We start from the raw sequence: 22,062 nt of genomic DNA, 5'->3' as shown, positions 1-22,062 counted from the left end.
AAGACCCTGACTTTAAAATAATCAAAAAAGCAATTTAGCCGGGCGTGGTAGCAAACCCCTTTAATTCCAGTACTTGGGAGGCAGATGCAGCTGGCTCTCTGTGAGTTTGAGGCCAGCCTGATCTACAAATTGAGTTCCAGGACAGCCAGGGCAGTTGCCCAGAGAAAGCATGTCTGCAGGGGAAGGGGGTGCTTAACCTGTTCTGAAGGTACCTACCCTAGCTTCACAGTGCTTGCTTGTTACAAGGGTGCAGATTGAGGACCAAGAAGGGAAAAAAAGAAATCAGGATTCCTGGCAGTGGAGTACAACCGCAATCATAATGTCCTGAGCTTGGCATGTCGCTCACTAGTAAAGTGTTGTATGTCCAAATGTATGTGTGTGCAGCTGAGAGCTGAAGGAGTTGGGTTCCCTGCAACCAGTGTCACAGGATGTCTTGAACCACCACTTGGGTGCTGGAAACAGAACTCTGATCTGAGCAGCAAGTGCCTTAACCTTTGAACCACCTCTCCAGGCCTATAAAGAGCTTTCTTATCATACACAAGGCCCTGGATTTGATGCCCAACACTAATACAAGATAACACAAAACTACAAGTTTTATTAATATTCTCATTATCAAAGTTATTCAGAATGGGTGGGTGACCGCCTAGTTTTGGAAGCCCAACCCAAATACATTCAGGAAGAAGCGGTCTCTTTTAACTGATTTTTGTATGACATTGTGAAGCTAACCCTCTTTTTCTTTTGTCTTGTTTTTTTGAACAGGAAAGTTGTCACTGTCTTGGCCTTTTGAGACAAGCTCATTTATTCACTTAATCGCATATTCAATGAATTTTTACCAATAAATACTGAGAGTCAAAACATAGCCATGTGCATGTTAGTAACAAACACCAAGGACTTTACTGAGTGTTGTGGATACAATGAGTCATACGAAGCTTCTGTCCTTACTGGAGTTTCCAGCTCAGCAGTTAGCAGCAACCTAGCTGAATCAGAGCTAGCACACTTGTTAAAGAATGACAGCCGTGGTTTTTTTGCTTAATTCTGTTTCTCTAGACTAGCTTGTTAAGGAATGTTCACGGAGATGGAGAAATGTCCATGGATGTCACCCACCGGCAAGGACAATAAAGGGAAAGTTTTGCATGTGGTGGCCCATGTCTGTAATCTCAGCACTTGGAAAGTGGAAGCAGGAAGATCAGGCGTTTGTTTAAGTACTTCTTCAAGACCCCGTCCGTTCAACAAAACCAAAATAAAACAAGAATGAAGAGGAAAGGAGGAGTAAAGAAAATTCAGAAAGTGTCGATGGTGTCTACCTAGACGACTAATCTACTTTCTGAATGGAAGAGTGATTCAAGCTGAGAAGGTGAAGAGTTGATAAATCTCAGTTGGACAGATTTTTCTTTTAAATGCAGACGGACGAAACATCAAAGGATTAGTTTCCAAACCCGCGTGTCCTAAATTTATAGACTGAGCAAAGAATACTAACACATGCCTGAAATCCAACACTCTGACATTTGAAGCAAAAGAATGGCCGCAAGTCCGAAGCCGGCTGGGCTGCATACCCTGTTATTAAACAAACAAGCCCCACCGTTACCCATTTTCTAAACTGTACAGTTATGTGTTCTAAACAATAGTCGACTTCGTCTTTCCAGTTTAAAAAGGAAAACAAAACTACGAAAACTCCCTACAACCCTTGAAAGTGGAGGTGGGCGGCGCGGGATTCGGGCGGTACTTTGGGATTTGTAGTTTCCGGCCGACTCTGAATCCCAAGGTGCCCTGCGGCGGGTCGTCGCGTCTGCGCAGTGCAGGCGGCGGGCCGCGCAGCGAGAGAGAGGCTCTTTTGTTCGGCTGAGGGGAGGGCCGTTGGCGGGGCCTGCGGTACGCCGCTTCAGCCGGACGTTCGACTGGAGGCCGCACGTCTTTTTGCTCCTCTGGGCGCTACTCCCTCGGACCGCCCGAACCAACGCGCGAGTAGCGCGGCACCGATTCCTCTCGGACTCTCGGGCGCTGCTACGAGGTGAAGAGGCGGGCTGGAGGCGGGGGGGAAGGGAGGGGACGCGGCGACGGCGGGAGGCCGCGGGCGAGCGCGGGCAGCTAACGGAAGAGTGGAGACAGAGGAGTTGGGGGCGCGCCCGGGCCCGGCCTAGCGCCGGACGGGTCCGCTTCCCGCGCAGAGCTCGCGGGCTGCGGGAGCGTGGAGAGGGCGGGGCAGCGAATCCAGAGCCCGCGAGCCGAGTGGTTCCTGGTGAGCGGAGCCAGCGGAGGGTTAGCTTTTCAAGAATTGGACGAAGAGCGTGTGACCCGGCCGAGTAACTCCGGAGTTGGGCGGGAGAAGGAAAACTTTGGGACGTCCGTAAGGGGACAGGTGCTTTGAGTGTGCGTGGCAGGGACCACGACTTCGTACTCGAGAGGTTTAGAAGTGTAACCTGAGAAAGCGGACGCGGCGGCAATCGCGGGCAATCCCCGTACCACTTGGAGGAAAGAAAGAAGTAACCTGAGGGATATTGGGTCCAGTTGCCACTATCAGAGAAATTTCTCTTGCCAGAGTTATGAAGAAGTAACTTCCAGTAAACTTGGACAAGGCGGGGGGGGGGGGCTTGACTGCTCAAGGTGTGCTAACAGGGAAGAGAGTGGTTGAACTCGTCTGAGGGTGAGGGGTCGGACATTTTTTTGACCTTGTCTAAAAGTGGAGTTGCTGGGATAAGTAGGGTGGAAGTCTAGAGTGACCAGGTCAAATGTGGAAGAAAAAAAAGGGGTCCCTGGGGATGTACCTTAGTTGGTAGAATGTTTCCCTAGCCCGCTGCAAACCCCTGGATTCAGTCCCCAGTACCATATAAATTTGGGCCGGGTGTGATGGCATGTACCTGTTATCTTAGCACTTGGGAGTTGGAATCTGCAAGATGAGAAGTTTAAGGCCTTTCTTGGCTACCAGGGGAGTCAAGAAAGGAGAGGGTGAAAGGGCCACTTTCTGCCTCGTAATGGGTCTTTTTTTGTTTGTTTTTTGTTGTGTTTTTGTTTTTTTGTTGTTTTTGTTTGTTTGTTTGTTTGTTTGTTTTTCGAGACAGGGTTTCTCTGTATAGCCCTGGCTGTCCTGGAACTCACTCTGTAGACCAGGCTGGCCTCGAACTCAGAAATCCACCTGCCCCTGCCTACCAAGTGCTGGGATTAAAGGCGTGCGTCACAAAAGCAGGTGCATGCCCCCAGCGAAAATATTTTTATTAAAAAGCAGTATATGAAATATGGAACTCATTTCGGTGTGTGGTACTGAGGCCTTTGCACACATGCAAGTTGCTACCATGAGTTATGTTTCAATACCATAAAAGTAATTTTTTAAAAAAAGAGTTATGCTAGAACATAGGGTATCCTCTCCAGCTTTGTGTTAAGAATCATGTCATCATTTTGGAATAGTTTCAAAAGATCTAAGGTTTTCTGATATATGTATAACTACTCTCAAGAAATTGGTGCCTGTGCTCTTCCTTGGATGCTCTCTAGGCATATCTGGGAAGTGGTGTGTTGATCACAATTGGTGCACTCCTGGGATCAGCTAGCATTGGGAGGTCGAGGCAGTTCAAGGCCTAGGGGAAGGAGTCCTGTGGTCCTTAAAAGGTTTGGGCAGTGTAAGATTATTTCTGGTTTTCTGTTTGGTCACATTTTTATCAATAGCATTATGGTAGATGTTTTTAAACCTTCCCTTCTAGGTATTTTTTGGATCAGTTAAGAAAAAAAGAAAAAAACGAAAAACTGTGTGCCAGGCAGCAGCTTTTTTTTTTTTTTTTTTTTTTTTTTTAGATTTATTTAATGTATGTGAGTACATTACATAAACATTCATGAACACCAGAAGAGGGCAACAGATCCCTATGGTTGTGAGCCACTATGTGGTTGCTGGAAATTGAACTCAGGACCTCTGGAAGAGCAACTAGTGTTCTTAAAGGGGGGGGGGGGGCATGACATACTTATGGATTTCAGGAACAACTCTGGGGATGGGCATCATTCTCTTCTGTAACACTAGTTCTGGTGATTGAACTCGGGGTATTAAGTTTGTGAGACCTTTACCTGTTGAACCAGATTGATGTTCCCATTTTCCAATTTTGGGGACTAGACCTAGAAGTTGGTATGTTTGGATTTTATCATCTATATCCTAAATTGACTTGGAACTTGCTTTGTAGGCTAGACTGGCCTTGAACTAAGATTTGTGGGTGTGTACTACCATACCTACCTGACAGTTTTATGTTTAATGTGCGTATGTCTTTGCTTACTTTTTGGCAGTGCTGAAGAGTGGAATTCAGGGCCTCTTACATGTTAGGCAGGCACTCCACACTGAACTGTAGTCCAGTTTGGCAAGCTTTCTGCTGACGAGTTACACTCCTAGCCCAAATTTGGAAAATGTGTTGTGCTGGGTTTTTGTTTTGTTTGGTTTGGTTTTTGTTTGTTTGTTTGTTTGTTTGTTTTTGTTTTTCTGTGGTGGTAGTGCACTGGATTGAAACCCCAAACCCACATGCTCTGCCGCGGAGCTGTACTCTGGCCTTCTTAATGTCTTTTGTGTAAAGTTGTATAAAGTAAAATTTGTGTATAATTTCACAGGTAGGTGTGATGGCATGTGTCTGTAATATGTCAGGAAGGAGAGACAGAGTGGAGGATATTGCCTGGACCATACAGTGAAACTCTGGCTGAAGAAAAAAACAAAACAAACTAGACCTTTTGAGATGACTTGATTGATAAAGGCACTTCCCACCAAGCTTGACAACCTATGTTTGATCCCAGGACTGACTGGTAAAAGGAGGAATTGACTTATCAAAGTTATCCTTTGGCCTTGTGCTCCTTGCTGTAAACACTAAGTAAATAGAGGTGGCTGCAGAAGAAAGGAATCATGTGCTTGAGACCAACCTAGGCTACAGAGTTGAGATCCTGGCACAGAAAAGAAGCGCAGGATGTATGTGTGTGGTGTTTGCAAGGCTCTGAATTCAATCTGCAGCAACCAATTCTGCACCCCCATCCACACTACAAAAAATAACACAAAAACCAAATTATTACTCATGCTAGTTATGTATGTTGCACAAATTCCTGTTTTTCATTGAGTTTTGCATCTGGAAAGCATTTGTTTCATAAACAGCCAAATAACAAGCCAGCTAAAAACAGTTTAGAGTAAGAGTGGCACCTGTACAATGAGCACCTTCACTTGTGTTTTATCACTGGTGTAGTTGCCAATTATTACAGCAAAGATACCTTGGCTTGTCTTTGTTTTCTGTTCCCATTTATTGATCAGATTGGTCATTCCCTAAAAAGCTGGCAGCTTTGTATTTTTATGATTTGCACAGGACTCAGAATTCCAGTTGCATGTCTGACAGAAAAGTACAAACAATGCTTTGAGAATTCCAAGGAAAGAATTATCTGGCTAGACTGAGCCTTATGAGGGAAGTACCATTGAAGGTAGATCTGGAAGAAAAGGTAGGGTTTTGACAGATTGAATACAATATGGAAACAGGTTTTTAAAACTTTAGGGAAGGCCTTCTAAGGAGTGACATCTTACTCTGGGTGGGATAGCTAGCTAGCTTATCTCTATAATTTCAACACTCAGGAGGCTGAGGCCAGGATTGTAATGGTTTGAACTCAGCCTAGGCCACAGTGAAACCCTGTCTGGAAAAAGAATAGCCAGGCATTACGATTTTTACTTGTCATCTTGGTACTCAGTATGCTGTAGTAAGAAAACCCCTGGGTTTTAGGCTATGTTACAGATTGAGTTCTAGTTAGCCTAGGTTGAAGTAAAGCCCTGCCTAAAAATTTAAAAATAATAAGAATGTATTGGGAGGTATTTATCTAAAATAAAATAGGTGTGTGTTGCAGGATATGTGATCACATTGTGAACCCCAAGATTTGTGTTATTTACTGAAAACCCTGTTTTTAGTTGTGGTGTGGCTCAGCCTTAGCGCACACCTTTCATCCCAGAGCTTTCTGCTTGAATATTGTAAATGGGATTAAAAACAAAGTCACCCATAGGTCAAGAAGCTGAGCAAGCAACCAGTTGATAGTAAGTGTAAGATTATTAAAGAAAAAACCATAATTGAATAAGGGGACGTTAGGATGGATAGAGAGATGCACCGGAAGTAGAAGGGAGCATCGTTTGAGAGGGGATTTGTTCTGGAAGTCGCTGAGGAGGAAGGTCAGCTGGGTGCTGCTTTCCCTGCCTCTGAGCTAACACGATTTTACCCTAGCATCTGGTTCCTGAGTCGTCTTTGGTAATATCAAACAATTGAGATTTTGTTTAAAAAACAAAACAAGTGTGAAGAACTATAATGCCCAGCATTTGAGAAGCTCTGGCAGAAGCAGTTCTAAGTCAGTCTGCTATATAGTTACCCAACCACTGGCTCTAAGACAAATTGAGGGGGCTGGAAAGACGGGTCAGTGATTAAGAACACTGACTGCTCTGCCATGGGTCCTGAGTTCAATTCCCAGCAACCACATGGTGGCTCACGACCATCTGTAACAGGATCTGATGCCCTCTTCTGGTGTGTCTGAAGATGACAGTGTACTCGTATGCATTAAATAAATCTTAAAAAAAAAAAAGTAACCAATTGTGGGTTCTTCTGGTTGCTGAGGTCAAATTAAAAAAAAAAAAACAAAGTGTGGAAAGAGGCAGGGAGAAAAGGGTAGTAGAAGGAAGGCCATTGTTCACTTAGTTGGTTATTGGAAGTGTGTATCTAATACCTTAAGTCTGAAGTCATCACCTCTCAAATTTGTTATAGAACTTTACAGTATAGATCCCTAGACTGAGTTTATACTTACGTAGTAGGTCTTCAGATTCTTTCTGTAAGTAAATTATTTTGTTGAAAGTTTTCTATTATATACAAGATTTTGCTTCTTTACCTCTGTTACATGCTTTTCCCCACTGGATAATATTTGTATTTACTACACCACTTTTGTTATTTCAATTTCCTGCTTGTGACAGTGTTTTTTTTTTTTAAAAACAAAACAAAACAAAACAAAAAAAACACAAGAAGCCTTGCACTGGAAGTTTGTTGATTTAGAGTACGGTGCTAGGATTTGAGGCTTGGGTTTCGTTGTTGTTTTGGTTTGGTTTTTGGCTAGGCCAGCAGCTGCTATTACAGGCCGCAATAGCACTGTGGGCTTATGAAATGTGGGCTTTTAGTTCATGGCTGCTCTGGTGGCAGTATTATCTCTGGTTTCTTTCTTTCTTTCTTTTATTCTTTCTTTCTTAAAGAGATTTATTTATTTTATGTATGTGAGTACACTGTCTTCATGCACACCAGAAGATGTTTGTGAGCCACCATGTGGGTGCTGGAAATTGAACTCAGGACCTCTGGAAGAGCAGGTAGTGCTCTTAACCAGTGAGCCATCTCTTCAGCTCCCCTTATCTTTGGTTTCTTGTAGGTAGCTGGGTAAGCTGGTTGGTTTTCATGTATTAAATTTATTATTTTATGTGTACATGTGCGATTGTATAGTGTGTGTGTGTAGGAGGCTATTGAGGCCAGAGGAGGGAGTCAGGTGAAATCCCCTGAATTAGAGTTAACAAATGTTTGTGAGCTGCCTTGTGGGTGCTTTACTTAGGTTCTCTCTGTAAGAGCAGCAAGTTCTCTTAATTTCTCAGCTTTCAGCCCCCTGGTGGGCTGCTCTTGAGACCGGAGGCTTTTTGCAGGCTTGCCTCAGATTCACCTTCCTTAGCCTCCTGACTGCTGGAATTACAGCCGTAGTGCTCTTCTTCTGAGACTTCTATACTCTGGAACCACTCTTGAGAGCTGCTTGTGCATATCAATGGTTTTCTTATACAAAAGTAAAATTTTTTCAATTAAAATTCATTTATTTTATGTTTATTAGTATACTGTAGCTGTCTTCAGACCCTCTAGAAGAGGGCATCAGATCCCATTACAGATGGTTGTGAGTCACCATGTGGTTGCTGGGAATTGAACTCAGGACCTCTGGAAGAGCAGTCAGTGCTCTTAAGAGCTGAGCCATCTCTCCAGCCCCAAAATTCTTTTTGTTTGTTTGTTGTTTTTCGAGACAAGGTTTCTCTGTGTAGTCCTGGCTGTCCTGCCCAAAATTCTGAATGCACTGGTTTTCAGGTAACTATCCTTAAGTTAAAAACGCTGTATAATGAAGAATGAGGACATGAATGCCACTGAATAAACAGGTTAGACCAGGCTGGCCTTGAGCTCCTAGAGATCCACATGCCTCTGCCTTCTGAGTGCTGAGATCAAAGCTTGTACTACCACATCCAGCTAATACATAAAGTCGTTTAACAAGTGTATCTTGCATAACAACCAATTCTGGTTCAACAGTTAAGAGGTCTTGTTGCTCTTAGATGGGATTGGTTCCCAGCACAACTGTAAGGTGGCTCACAACCACATGTAAATCCAGCTCCTGGAGATCCCTTTCCTGTCCTCCACAGGTAATACCCACTTAGAGCTACCTGAACAAAACAAAACCCAACTCAAGGCTGGAGAGATTCCAGGAGTTGAGAGCACTAGCTGCTCTTCTAGAGGACCTGAGTTCAATTTCCATGTGAGTGCTCCTAACTCCTGGAATCTCTCCAGCCGTGAGTTAACATTTGTGAGCCTAGATCAGTCCTCTGGAAGAGCAGCAGCGAGCGCTCCTACCTACTGAGTCATCTCTCCAGGCCCTAGAATTAGATTTCTCAAGCTGCACAGAAATAGGTCTCCTAGAAGTTCATAAGTAGCCCTCACTGTGTCTGGCCAGAGGTCAGCCTTGGATTTCTCAGATACTCTCTGCCTTTTTTTTTGTTTGTTGTTTTGAGGTACTGTTTCTCCTTTCCCTGGTGCTCACTTAGTAGGCCAGGCTGCCTGGCTGCCCAGCAAGCTCTAGGGATCCACCTGTCTATCTCCCTTGCTCTGAAATTAGAAGCACACAACCCAGTGCCTGTGTTGGAAGAATTCTGGAAAACCAAGTCAAGTCCCGATGCTTGCAAGATGAGAACTTTACCAACTGAGATGCCTACTGTACCCTAGCTCATGTTTTTCTGTGCTAACAACTGGAATCTGTTTACACTGGCTTCATAGGTACACCTTCTCTATTTCTTTGAAAAGTTTATGTAATCTTCAAAGGCAAAACAGAATGCTTACTTTTGTGTCTGATACACATATACACAAAATAAATCAATAAATTATAATATAATATACACATATAAGTGCTGGGTGTGGTACACAGTTGTAGTCCCATTGAAGCAGAGGCAGGATGTTTGCAGTTCTAAACGAGCTGGGCAGTTTGACAAGATCCTGTCTAACAATAAGGGGCTAAGAGGTGGTTCAGTGGTAGAGGGTTTACCTAGCACATGCAAGGTCTTGGATTTAATCTCTAGTACCAAAATGAGAAAAGAAGCAAGCATTATTCGTCATATAAGTAGTGTATCAGTCAGGGTTCTCTAGAGTCACACAACTATATGGGCTGTCTCTATATATTAAGTGAATTTATTGTAATGATTTACAGTTTGAAGACCAACTAACTCAGCAATGGGCAGCTGTGAATGGGAAGTCCAAGAATCTAGTAGTTGCTCAGTCCAGTGAGGCTAGTTGTTTCAGCATGTCTTCTGTATAAACTGGAATCTAGAAGTAGGTTCCAACAGATGTGCTGGCAAGTAAGTACAAGCAGGCGAGGAGTGAGCCTGCCTTCTTTCATTGTCCTTATATAGGCCTTCAGGAGAAGGCATGGCCCAGATTAAAGGTATGTACCACCACACCTGAATTTGGAACTTGCCCTGTCCCAGGCTAGCCTTGAACTCAGGGATCTGTTTGCCTCAGTCTCTTGGGATTAAAGGTGTGTACTACTTTGCTTGTGCCTAAGTTTTTCATAGCCACTATGCTTCAAGATCTGGATCAAAAGTATGTGTCATCCCAAGTCAAGATCCAGGTCAGAAAGAAGCCTGTGTCTTTCAGTTGCAAGATCTTGGTCACAGGTGTACCCTCCATTTCTAGATTGTAGTTCATTCCAGATGTAATTAAGCTGACAATGAGGAATAGCCATCACAAGTAGTAAGTTTTATTTAGTGTGTTTATGCATGTGGAAATGAGATACCAGATCTTGGGTACAGACTCCATCTTAGAGAACCTGATCTAAGGTTGGACAAACTCAAGTTAACTTAACAAACTGGCACCTAGCACTAGTTTCCAGGTTACTCCCCAACAAATCTGCACCTCCAGGTTATGAGCCTGCCCCTGGCATTTTACTTCCTAACAACCATCAGTCACGAGGAAAGCAAAAGTTAAGTTTATGGTTTGGCTCTCAGCACCAGCCAATTATATTAAAGGCCATAATGGCCCCCAATCAGATGTGTACCAGGCTAGAAACCCCCTTGCTTGTTTGCCTCTATGAATGCTTGCCTGAAACTGAACTCAGGGTTACACCTTCCTGTTGGCAGGGTTGGCAGGGAGCTCAAGCTCGAGCTTACAATAAAGAGACCCTAATGCAATTGCATCGGAACCGACGCTTTGATGGTCTTTTCGGGTTAATGAACACTTGCTGTCACAACAGAAGTACGCATACATACTGGTCCATGGGTGAAGGTCTGTCTGGAGTTGGTTCTCTCCTGCCACCTTGTGGGATCTGAAGGTGAAATGCAGATCTTCAAGTTTGCAGCCCTTTTCTGTATAACTGGCCCTGGGGAAGTTGATGAGAAAAATCAGTGTTCTTCTCTTAAAAGAACTACATTTATACTGTTCTTGGATTCATTGAGCTATCAGACGAATTTGATGACTTAATCATTATTCTCAAGCTAAATGATGTGGTACACACTTGTACTATAGAGGGGCCACTTAGCACTACACAGTTTACCTTTAGTTTTACTGTTTTGTTTTCTAGACAGGGTTTCTCTGTAGATTTTGCTGGTAATTTTAAGGCTTCAGACCTTAAAATCAGAACAAAACAAGAAACACCTACCTTTAATCCTAGTACTCCGGATGTAGAGGCAGGAGGATCTCTTGAGTGTTCCAGAATAGCCAGGGCTACATAGAAAAAACTTGTCTTGGAAAATAACTAAGTAAGTAAATGGAAACAATTAAAACATCAGAATTGCCGGGCGATGGTGGCGCACGCCTTTAATCCCAGCACTTGGGAGGCAGAGGCAGGCGGATTTTTGAGTTCGAGGCCAGCCTGGTCTACAGCGTGAGTTCCAGGACAGCCAGGGCTACACAGAGAAACCCTGTCTTGAAAAACCAAAAAAAAAAAAAAAAAAAAAAAAAAAAAAACATCAGAATTGAATGGATTAAAGATAAGAGATTCAGGGAACTAGACTTTTTATACTAGAAAAAAAAACCCAAATATGTATTTTATGGGTTTCCTAATAGAATATTCTATATATACACAAGGATAACCTTTAACTCTTGATTCTCTTGCTAAGATCATAGGTACGTGTGCGCCACCAGGCCCAGTTTTTAAGGGTCAAGTGCAGGGTTTCATTCATGTGAATTAAGCATTCTACCAACTGAGCTATTATATCCCCAGTCATATTTAGGATAGGATTTTTTTTCCTTCTTTTTTTTTTTTTTTTTTAAGATGTTTTTACTTATTTTATATATATGAAGAGAAGCATCAGATTCCATTACAGATGGTTGTGAGCCACCATGTGGTTGCTGGGAATTGAACTCAGGACCTCGGGAAGAGTAGTTGATGCTCTTAACCACTGAGCCATCTCTCCAGCTCTGGATTTTTTTTTTCTCTCGGCTGTCTGCAGTGCTGGCCTACCCAGCCCTAGCTCCTAGAACTAGGATCAAGCAAAGCCATGGGCCTTTTTTACTAGAATCTCCTCTTTAGTAACACCCTGCAGACACACTTTTATTCTTTATAGAAATGTCATTCCCTAGCACCCTCCCTGTCTTTATCCATAGCAAAATAAATAGCTGCTCCCTCCAGAGGGGTGACAGCAGTCCTGGGGGGGGGGGGGGTCCAGTGGATATGAAGAACTTGCTGGAAGGCCTCAGTCCTGGCTCTTAGAGTCAGCTGTCATCCTCCTCCTCAGATTCTCCCTCAGACTTAGTTGCACTTGGGAAGATCATCATCCATCTGCTGGAATCTTCCCAACTGGGCATCCCACATGTATTGATGGTCACCTTGAATTCAGCCATCTCATACCCTAACAGCTTCAGGACACAGGCCTGCTCTGGGGTCAGCACGTCACCCTCCTTGCATACCTCATAGTCAGACAGCAGGGTCACCACACCTTTCTCAAGGGCAGTGGGCAGACCCAGCTGCCTCAGCTGTGGCTCCATGGAATGAGGAAACTGCTTCAGGGGCCCTGCATCCAGGCTTACAGTAAAAGTTGCTTTGTTCCCTGCTCAAGCAAAATCCTTTTCTGTATACTTGGTGAGCCACTCATTCACCTCCTTTGTGGGGTTGGTAAAACGGAGCCCAACTTGACCTTTCAACTTCTTGCTGACCTGATATAGGTTGTCTTTGTATTCGTCAACTGGGTTTTGACCCAAGGCCACCATCATCACCTTGTTTTTGCCAAAGAACATCCGGCTGTGCTTCCAGGCATTCCGGATGTCCTTCAGCTTGCTGTTCCTCATGTTGGCCACAGAGAAGATGAAGAGGTACTTGTAGGTATCCACACATTTCTGAAGCTCTTCTATCAGGTTCTGCTTCAGTTTCAAGCCTTTCTTGGCAGTTTTTGTTAGGGAACTTTCTTGACTCACTTGGATTTGGGCATCGCGCTAAAGTCACGTGCTGTGGAAGACCCGGCAGCCCCTATTTAGGATTTTTATCAAGCAAAGCCAACTTCAAATTCCCAAAACAAAAGAACAAGTTGTTCCACCCATACATAATTCCCTATATAGCCTCTTGGGGGGGGGGAGGCGGGGGGCTGCGTGCACGCTCGAGCACGTGTCTGGCTTGAAGCATGTTTTTAAAAAGAATAAGCTGAGGGCCTGCAAAGTAAAAGCACTTGCCATGCAAGCCAGGTGGCCTTGAGATTTTTATATGGGACCCATGTGAAGGCAGAAGGAGAGGACCAAGTCTACAAAAGTTGTTCTGCTTCAGAAGAGGGGGAAAAAGATAAACTATATTACATAGTTTATTATGTAATTATATATTATTATATTTATGATAGCTACTTTTCCCCTGACCCTTGCTTATTTTCTAAGTTATTACAGTTCTCTACCTTAATAGTTATTCTGCTTCCTTAAAAAAAAAGATTTATTCAATGTATTTGAGTACACTTGCTGTCTTCAGACAAACCAAAAAAGGGTATCAGATCCCATTACAGATGGTTGTGAGCCACCATGTGGGTGCTGGGAATTGAACTCAGGACCTCTGGAAGAACAGTCAATGCTCTTAACCCCTGAGCCATCTCTCCACACCCATTTTAATGCTTTTTATAAGCAGTTCACAGTCTAAATAAATTATTAAGTAAACTAGGTTCAATAAGAGTGATTTATGAGCTCAGGCTATAACTTAGAGTCTAGCATTCACGAGACCCTGTGTTTAATCCCTGGTACTACTAAAGGAAAGCAGTGTGGGCTGCACAAAGCCCTGTGCTGAGTGTCTTAGCACTACATAAACCAGATGTGACACACACTGACAATCCTAGCACTCGGAGCATCTGGATGAGGTTCAGTCATCCTCTGCTATATTTTGAGTTCCGGGTCAGCCTGAGGTACATGAGACTATCAAGGAGGCTCAGCCAAGCCCAAGACCCACATGGAGCTGACCCACAAATTGTTTCCTGATGTCCTTGACTCAGTACACACATAGTAAAAGAAAGTTTTAAGTTTGAACTGTGAATTTATGACTGTGTTCTAGAAAAGTGGAGTGAAAAATAAAGGGACTTTTTTCTTTTCTTTTTTAAAGCTGGACATGGTAGCATGCATCTGTAATCACAGTACTTGAAAGGTAGAAACCATATCAGAAGTTCAAAGTCAGCCTGGGCTATCTATATGAGACCCTCTCCCAAAAGAGAGTCAGATAATTCAATATATGAACTGTGATTCAACATAGTATTTTAGGTACTATACTTTGTGGCAAGAGGTATTAGGAGTTAATATAAATTAGATCTAGTATAAAAGTTGTAAATGGATATATTCAGAAATTCTTTCCACACATTATGATATACACCTGTAATTCTATCACTAAGAAAGCTGAGGACAGCTTGGGCTTCATAATAAGTCCTTGTCCAAAGGGAAAGAACAGAAAGGATAATAATTTGCTATGAGATTACTTGTAGCTTACCGCTAGCAAACAGTACAGCATGGTTGTGAGTTGGAGTAGAGCGTTATAAGCAGTATGCATCACCTGTGATTTCCCTGGGCTCCTCACCATCCAGATACTTCTCTAACCAGGACATGTGCCTGATGCCCTTTTTATTTCCTTTCATTGTTTAGCAGTGTCACCCTTCACACCAGAAAGCTGGCGGGTACTATGGGGAAAAAACAAAACAAGAAGAAAGTGGAGGAGGTACTAGAAGAAGAGGAAGAGGAATATGTGGTGGAAAAGGTTCTTGATCGGCGAGTCGTCAAGGGCAAGGTGGAATATCTTCTAAAGTGGAAGGGTTTCTCAGAGTAAGTTTCATTGACACAGGTAAATTCAGTCACTATAAGAAATCATATGATATGCTTACTAGCAGTTCTGTGATGGCTATACCTTGTTTCAGTCCTGACCTCAACAGCTGATAGTCTACTGAAGAAGGACTTACATGCAGAATATTATATGACTGAGTTTTTTGTTTTGTTTTAATATATTGGGGGAGGGGAGGCATGTTTGCCATGTAAGTTCTGAGATGTAAGTCGGGTCTTCAGGCTTGGTGAATGGCTCTTTTTTCCCATTTAGGCATCTTGCCAACCTGATCGTGGTTTCTGAGGATCGATTTGTATCAGATAGTCCACTTTTGCACAGTAGTCTTTCTTTGAAGAACGCAGGTTTCTAAATCTTGGTCTCTACACTCCCCTACTAGAATACCTCTTCACCTTGAACAAAAGTCTAGCTGTCGGTTATCATTTAACTCTTTTCCCAGACTAGCTCTTTTCTTAGTATAAAAATGTTGATCTGAATGGAAAGTATAACTTGCTGTGCTTGCTGCTTTCAGTGAGGACAACACTTGGGAGCCAGAAGAGAATCTGGATTGCCCTGACCTTATTGCTGAGTTTCTACAGTCGCAGAAAACAGCTCATGAGACAGATAAATCAGAGGGAGGCAAGCGCAAAGCTGATTCTGATTCTGAAGATAAAGGAGAAGAAAGCAAACCAAAGAAGAAGAAAGAAGAGGTAAGGCTAGAACTAGGAATCTTCACCAGCCAGGGGCCAGAGAAATTCTAGCAGTTGTTTCTAACTCCTGTCTCCTATCCATCACCTTCATCTTTTTCTTTTTAATTTTTATTTGTTTTAGATAAGACCTTGCATAGAAGCCTAGGTTGGCCTATAATTCAGTAGGTATCCCAAACTTACCTTAAACTTGTGGCAATCCTTATTTAGCCTTCTAAGTTTTGAGATAACAGATCTAACTGTTGAGATTATGGTATAAACTACCATACTGGACTTCCTTTGAATCTCAGAAGCCATGTCCTCTCTGTCTCTTCAGAAGTAAGCTAATGTTTTAAAGGGATACACACCTGTACACACTGTAATCCTGGCATTCAGGAAGAAGAGGGAGGGAAGACCATCAAGGATGAGATCTGGACTGCAGGAGACCTTGTCTCAGCAAAACATAAACTAAATGGAAAAGGATTTGGAGCTTACTCTTATGAAGCGATCTTACTTTTCATCCACAGTGCAGAAATAATAACATGTAACTATTAATGGAGACTTGTGAGAGTAACTGGATTCATTTCCTGTCAATAGACAGTTTCTGTTGTTTTGATCATTAAATATTTGAGATAGTCAATTCTAGTCTGAAATCCAGGAAAGCCAGGACTACACACAGAAAAACTCTGTTTTGAAAAAGTAAAAGAGGGGCTGGAGAGATGGCTCAGTGGTTAAGAGCACTAACTGCTCTTCTAGAGGTCCTGAGTTCGGTTCCCAGCAACCACAGGGTGGCTCACAACCATTTGTTCTGGGATGTGATGCCCTCTCCTGATGTGTCTGAAGACAGTGACAGTGTACTCACATATGTAAAATAAAATTTAAAAAAAAAAAGAAAAAGATTTGAGATGGCTGTTTTGTTTTATTTAGTATCTTAAGTAACGTACCTTTGAGGAGACAGTTGTGAACATTTCTCTTGCTTGGAGTGTATATCCTGTTCATGTTGGGAGGCCTCATGTACTCCAGACTCCTGACACATGGTATGGGAAGCAAAGGAAGCCCTGAGTGAATGTTGGATTACATCTCTTAAAAATAAATAACTTTGTTCTGGATATAGTCCTATGTCAATAAAGTCTCTACCCATCTGGTTTTTACAGTCAGAAAAGCCACGAGGCTTTGCCCGGGGTTTGGAGCCAGAGCGGATTATTGGAGCCACCGACTCCAGTGGAGAGCTCATGTTCCTGATGAAATGGTGAGTCTCCCAGCGGCTCTCTGTGCTTGTGTTTTTCCTTCTCCCTATCTGTTCTATGCCAGAGGAAAAGAGCTGGACCTTCGAAATTCCAGTCGCCCAGGTGTGAAATCTTTAAGATGACATAGTCCTTCGATAGTGACCCTCGGCCTGACTACCAACCTGGACTCATGAGTTACAGGTAGGGGCCTTAGGATTTTTCAGATCTTTGCTTTTTTGTTTTTGTTTAGGTGGGAGAGGCTATGGAGAGGAATCACATTTCAGTTCTGTGGGGGGAAAATTCTGAAATGTGATTGAATCACCCTCCTTCTTTGCCACCTCCTTAGTAAGGATCAGGCTAGCCCTATAAACAAGATCTGTTCATGCTTGAGGTTAGAAAAGAAAGAATTTATAGAATTTATTTTGAAAATTGTAAATTTACAGAATGAGCCAGCAGGGTTTCAGCAAGGCCTCTTTGCTGTCTTCTGCTCCTGAGCATATGGAAGTTCGTTTCTTTCTTCCATGTCTGAGTGGTGATGACAGCGACTTGCTTTAAGAAGAAACAGTGGGTACTGTTTGGTAGCAACAGTTTGTTATGGAGTTTTACCTGCTGAATACGCTTAACAGGCTGGCAGCATAGTAGTAGGTTTCTATGACTAGCGTGTAGCACAGTAGCACTAGGGAGTGGGGAACTTTTATCTGCATTATAATCTCTTGGGACCACTATCATATTTGCTATCTATTGCCGACCAGAACACACAACGACAGCATTTTCCAACAGTTTAATGAAAAGTAGTTCAAGTCAGGAAAAGTAATTCTCTTTGTTTTTTGTTTTGAGACAGTTTTACTCTAGCCTAGGCTTGCCTTGAACCCGAAATCTTCCTGCCCCAGACTCTGTGCTGAGATTACAGGGAATTGCCACCATTCTGGACTAGGAAGAGTAAGTGTTGAGCCATTACCAGTTACAATAGGATTCTCAAGGCTTTATCCTTTGATTGGTCTAGAAGTTTCGCTGAAATTAATATCTGTGGTAGTTTTTCTCTACGTGATGCCTGAAGAGGTATAGGCCTGTGTCACAATTAATCACCTATTGTTTTCCTGTGTGTACCCTCAGTATTTATTGAATCTGACCCTCATGTAACTTATAGGAGAAAAGAAAAAGTGAGTAATAGGATGTATTAAGTAGTCTAGGTAGTTCACACTTGCCCTGCATATATGACAAGTATGAGTTAAAGAAGTATCTCCATAGTGTGTAGAGTTGCATCCTTGGTCAGGTGTGATGCTGGACACTTAGAATCCAGCACTTAGATAGAACAGAAGTATCACCAGTTGAAGCCTGGCCTAGAGTACCATGAAGTCATAAAAGCATAAACACACAGAAGAGCCAGTCATAACTCATGTGTCATTTTAGCACTAGAGACAACTTGGAATATAGAGTAAGACTTTGCCTCAACAAGACAGAAAGAAAAAGAGGGAGGGAGGCGGGGAAGGGCATATGGGATTGCACTCTCTAATTCTTGCAGACTCACTACTATACCTAAAGGTTAAGATTTGGTTGTTGGGAACTAGAGAGATGGCTCAGTGGTTAAGAGCACTAGCTGCTCTTCCAGAGGTCCTGAGTTCAATTCCCAGCAACCACATGGTGGCTCACAACTATCTATATTAGGATCTAAATCCTCTTCTGCAGGTGTACATGCAAATAGAGCACTCATAAACACAAAATAAATAAAATCTTTAAATTAAAAAAAATGAGATGTTGAGCTAGGGGGTGTGACTCAGAAAGGGTTTGATCCTTAGCCCTACAAAATAACAAAATAATCCCAAACCTTTGAGATAAGAGATGTGGTTACTGATAGAGGGCTTGCCTAGAATGTGCAAGGCTCATGGTCTGAACCCCAGCACCCACTTCAAAACATTGAATGTTGATTGTAATCCCAAGTTTTAAAAAGATACACATGGCTAGGTGTGATAGTTGCACACCTTTGATCCCAACACTTGGAGGCAGAGGCAAGTAGATCTCTGTGAGTTTGAGGCTAGCTGGTCTATATATACAGTTGCCAAACAACATAGAGCTGCAGTTTTCACCCTGTGGGTCATGACCCCTTTGGGGGCTAAATGACCCTTTCACGGGAGTCATATATTAGATATCCGGCTTATCAGGTGTTTATGTTATGATTCATAACAGTAACAAAATTATATTTATGAAGTAGCAACAAAATTTTTTGGTTAGGGGTCAGCACAAGTTGAGGAACTGAAAGGTTGCAGCATTAGGAAGGTGGAGAAGCAGTGACAGACATGTCTCAAACAGAACAGGACTGATGCATGTATATGATCATAGTTCCGTGTATTTGTGAAACATGTGCATGTGGCTCTGGCTTCTATTACTAGTAACACATACATGCACATTAAAATAAGATGTGGGGCTGGAGAGATGGCTCAGCAGTTAAAATAACCAGCTTCTCTTCTTAAAGACACAGGTTCAGTACCCAGTGCCCACATTGTAGTTCACTACCTTGTAGAACTCCAGTTTCAGGGAATCTTGACACCATCTTCTGGCCTCCAAGGGCAAAAGACATACACATAAAAAATTTTTAAATTGCTGCATAGTTTTCCAGAAAAGTGGAGATAACTGTGTATTTCTAAAAATAGAAAATATTTCTATGTAGTGAAAGGACTTAAACTTATTCCAGGATTTTGAGTTGAAAGAGAGCTATGTGTTAGATACCCCATAGGATTAAATGCATTTCCCACCATCTTGGTGTGGTTTCTTACAGAAACTTAACTGTATCGGCTTATTCTGTGGTTCTCTGTGGCTTTCAACCCTTGTTCATGGTCAGGTTCTGGAGGTTTGTGCTGGTGCCTTGTCACATGCTGTCATGTATCTGTTTGCCTGTCCCATGCTGCTGCCTCTGTCTAGGACGGGCCCAGTGAGCTGAAGACAAATGGTTAGAGTTTATACTCCTAGTTAATGGCCTGTAATGTATATCATTTTCAATTTTTAATCTTGTCTAACTTCTGAAATTCTAATTAAGCTTTTTTGGCCTTTTCCAAAGAAATGGTTGAGTCAGATGACCTACTTTTTGACAAAGTTTCTTAGAGGGGATTTTTGTTTGTTTTTGTTCTGTTTTGTTTCAGTTTTTGAGACAGGGTTTCTCTGTATAACCCTGGCTGGCTTGGAATTCACTTTGTAAACCAGGCTGGCCTCGAACTCACAGAGACCTGCCCTTAGAGGAGATTTTTAACAGAGGAATATCTTTGAGGGAATCATGTGACAACACTTTGCCCAGCCTCCTGTTTCCTAATTTGTTTCTGGAGTTTATACTTTTCAAGCCCCATATCCTGGGTGGTCCAAAGCAGGAGACCACAATGGCTGATCTCAAAGTTTCTTTGTACTTTGTTCTACAGGAAAAACTCTGATGAGGCTGACCTGGTCCCTGCCAAGGAAGCCAATGTCAAGTGCCCACAGGTTGTCATATCCTTCTATGAGGAAAGACTAACATGGCATTCCTACCCCTCAGAGGATGATGACAAAAAAGACGACAAGAATTAGCCCTGTTGAGTACCACCAGCCCCTGTCACCTCTGACTGTGGGTTTCGAGGGGGAGGGAAGGAGTTGTACTTGTCTTGACATCTTAGAGGTGGCTTGAGAAGATGTCCTTTGAAGAACCAGCATAGTTTGTGCCCCGCAGCAGCCCAAGTGCTTTAAATTGTTCAAGCTGTATAGTTTGCAGACCCATCCCACTGGAGGAGAAAGGGTAAGTGTTTCAAGGCAACTGTTCTGCACTTTGCTAAGGAAGCGGTGGGCCTTCCGTGAAGGACAAAACCTGCAGAACTGGGATGTGGGATAGCAAAGATACTGTCGATCTTCAAAGAGCATCTCCACAACCCACAGCCTTCTTCCCAATAGTGTTAACTGCATTTTTACAGCCTAGCATGTGTGTAGTTTTTTGGCTATTACTGGTATATTAATTGGGGGTGGGAGGGTTGGGGCAGGGAGGAAGGGAGATGGGTAGAATCATTTTGGTTAAAATTTGGGGCCTGATTGGGGGAAATGGTAAAACAGTAGAACAGCTAACTAATAAATTGGTTCTATGTCCAGAATATTTTGCCTTTTCAAAAAAAAATACCATTGGCACCATAAATAAGGACTATGAGAGACTGTTTAAAAAAAAAAAATCTTGTTACTCCTAAAACCTACAGCCAAGGTGCTCCCAACCTGAGCTCAGAGTGGCCCACAAAGGACAAAGCCAGTTCTGAGTTACCAAAGCTGCCATTTGATGATGGAAACTGAGTAGAGAGGGAAAGTTTATAGAGAGTATATAGAGGCAGACCACTCTGCCTTAGAGGTGCTCATTCTTGAAATTGGAGAAAAGAAACCTTTTTCCAATTACAAAGTTATAAAATATCAGTTTGTCCATTTAAGCCATTGGCTCAAGTATTGCAGGAGGGCCTGTGGGAGATGGAAGAGGAGGGCCTCTGCTCTTAGGGTGGAAACTCTTGGAGCCCCTCTTTTTGGTTTTTTTTTGTTTTGTTTTGTTTTTTTGTTTTGTTTTTCAGCTTTGAACCCTGAAACTGCTTGTGGCAGGTTCAGTTACTGACAGCACAAATTCCATTGAGTCAATTCAAGGATTGAATGACTTCACAAGCCCTGGTCTCAGGAGATTAATTTTCATATTGGGGTAGTGGTTCACTTGAGAATATAAGATCTTCAGAATAACTGATGTCCAAAATATTGTCTTGAATCACAAGATCCATCAATTTTTAGTATTGTCTAGACCTGCAAATAGAACTACATTGTAAAATCTTTTCAGCATGTGTTAAGATGTATGTGAAAACTTCTGTTTAAGTGTATACTTCATACCATACTGTCAGTTTTTGTCTTAATAAAATTATAGATTTCTAATTCTTGCTTTCTGTCCTTTTTCCCCCTCCCCAACCAGGCCTCCTTCCCGTGTTGCTCAGTCTGGCCTAGAGCTTTGGATCCTATGTCTCCACTGTTTAGTCCTAGGATTGCACGGGTGCATGTCTCACTGCAGCAGGCATGACCATCTTACCAAAAGCCGTGACTATAGATGGACACTGTAGGCTCAAAATCTAGTACCCCAGTCTTTTAAATGGTCTCAGTTTATTACTGTCACACATCATTCTGTTTTTTATATTGCTGGGAGATTATTTACTTATAACACTTCCAAATAGAGTCTTTTGAAAACATGTTTTTTGAAGTAGCTTAATCACTTGGATGGCATTAGCAGATGCTATCACCAAAAGGTTTTAGGAATTGGCACTATGTTGTAAACACTGGTTTGAATGTAATCTGTCTTTTTGGGAGGGGGTAGGTTTTGAAACTTTTTAATCTTACTATATGGTGTTTTGCCTGTGTGCATGTCTGGGCACCACTTGTACATCCCGGAACTGGAGTTACAAGCTGTTGTAACATACCTAATGTAACCTACCTAGGAATCAAACTAGGGTCCTGTGGAAGAACAGCCAATACTTTTAACCACTGAGCCAACTCTGAAGCCCCTGTTGCTTTTGGCTTTGTTTTACTATATTAGTTTGTACAAGGTCAAAGGACAACTTTGTGGAGTTGGGTTCAAGCCGTCTAACCCAGGCTAGCCTGAAACTTACGATGTAGCTTAGAATGACCTTAAA

General features: G+C 42.6%; 1 protein-coding gene and 1 pseudogene across 2 annotated transcripts; one reads left to right on the top strand and one right to left on the bottom strand.

Moving 5' to 3' along the window:
• Window positions 1-1,781: 1,781 nt before the first annotated feature.
• Window positions 1,782-21,313, top strand: Cbx1 (chromobox 1). Of its 2 annotated transcripts, none has more exons than XM_034507315.2 (5): window positions 1,782-2,008; window positions 14,331-14,507; window positions 15,032-15,209; window positions 16,316-16,434; window positions 19,816-21,313. In XM_034507315.2, exons 2-5 carry the CDS (start codon window positions 14,368-14,370, stop codon window positions 19,958-19,960), a joined length of 582 nt encoding a protein of 193 aa, XP_034363206.1. In that variant the 5' UTR covers window positions 1,782-2,008; window positions 14,331-14,367; the 3' UTR covers window positions 19,961-21,313. The 2 variants fall into 2 exon arrangements, with proteins under 2 accessions (XP_034363206.1, XP_034363208.1); XM_034507317.2 differs by having other exon boundaries at window positions 1,784-2,008; window positions 16,340-16,434.
• On the bottom strand, window positions 11,949-12,670 carry LOC117711573 (mRNA turnover protein 4 homolog pseudogene; annotated as a pseudogene).
• Window positions 21,314-22,062: the final 749 nt, after the last annotated feature.

The sequence above is a fragment of the Arvicanthis niloticus genome, chromosome 6 (genome assembly GCF_011762505.2).
Source record: "Arvicanthis niloticus isolate mArvNil1 chromosome 6, mArvNil1.pat.X, whole genome shotgun sequence".
NCBI classification, from domain to species: domain Eukaryota; kingdom Metazoa; phylum Chordata; class Mammalia; order Rodentia; family Muridae; genus Arvicanthis; species Arvicanthis niloticus.
The sequence above is the reverse complement of the archived record's forward strand: the minus strand, read 5'-3'. Positions and strand labels throughout refer to the sequence as shown.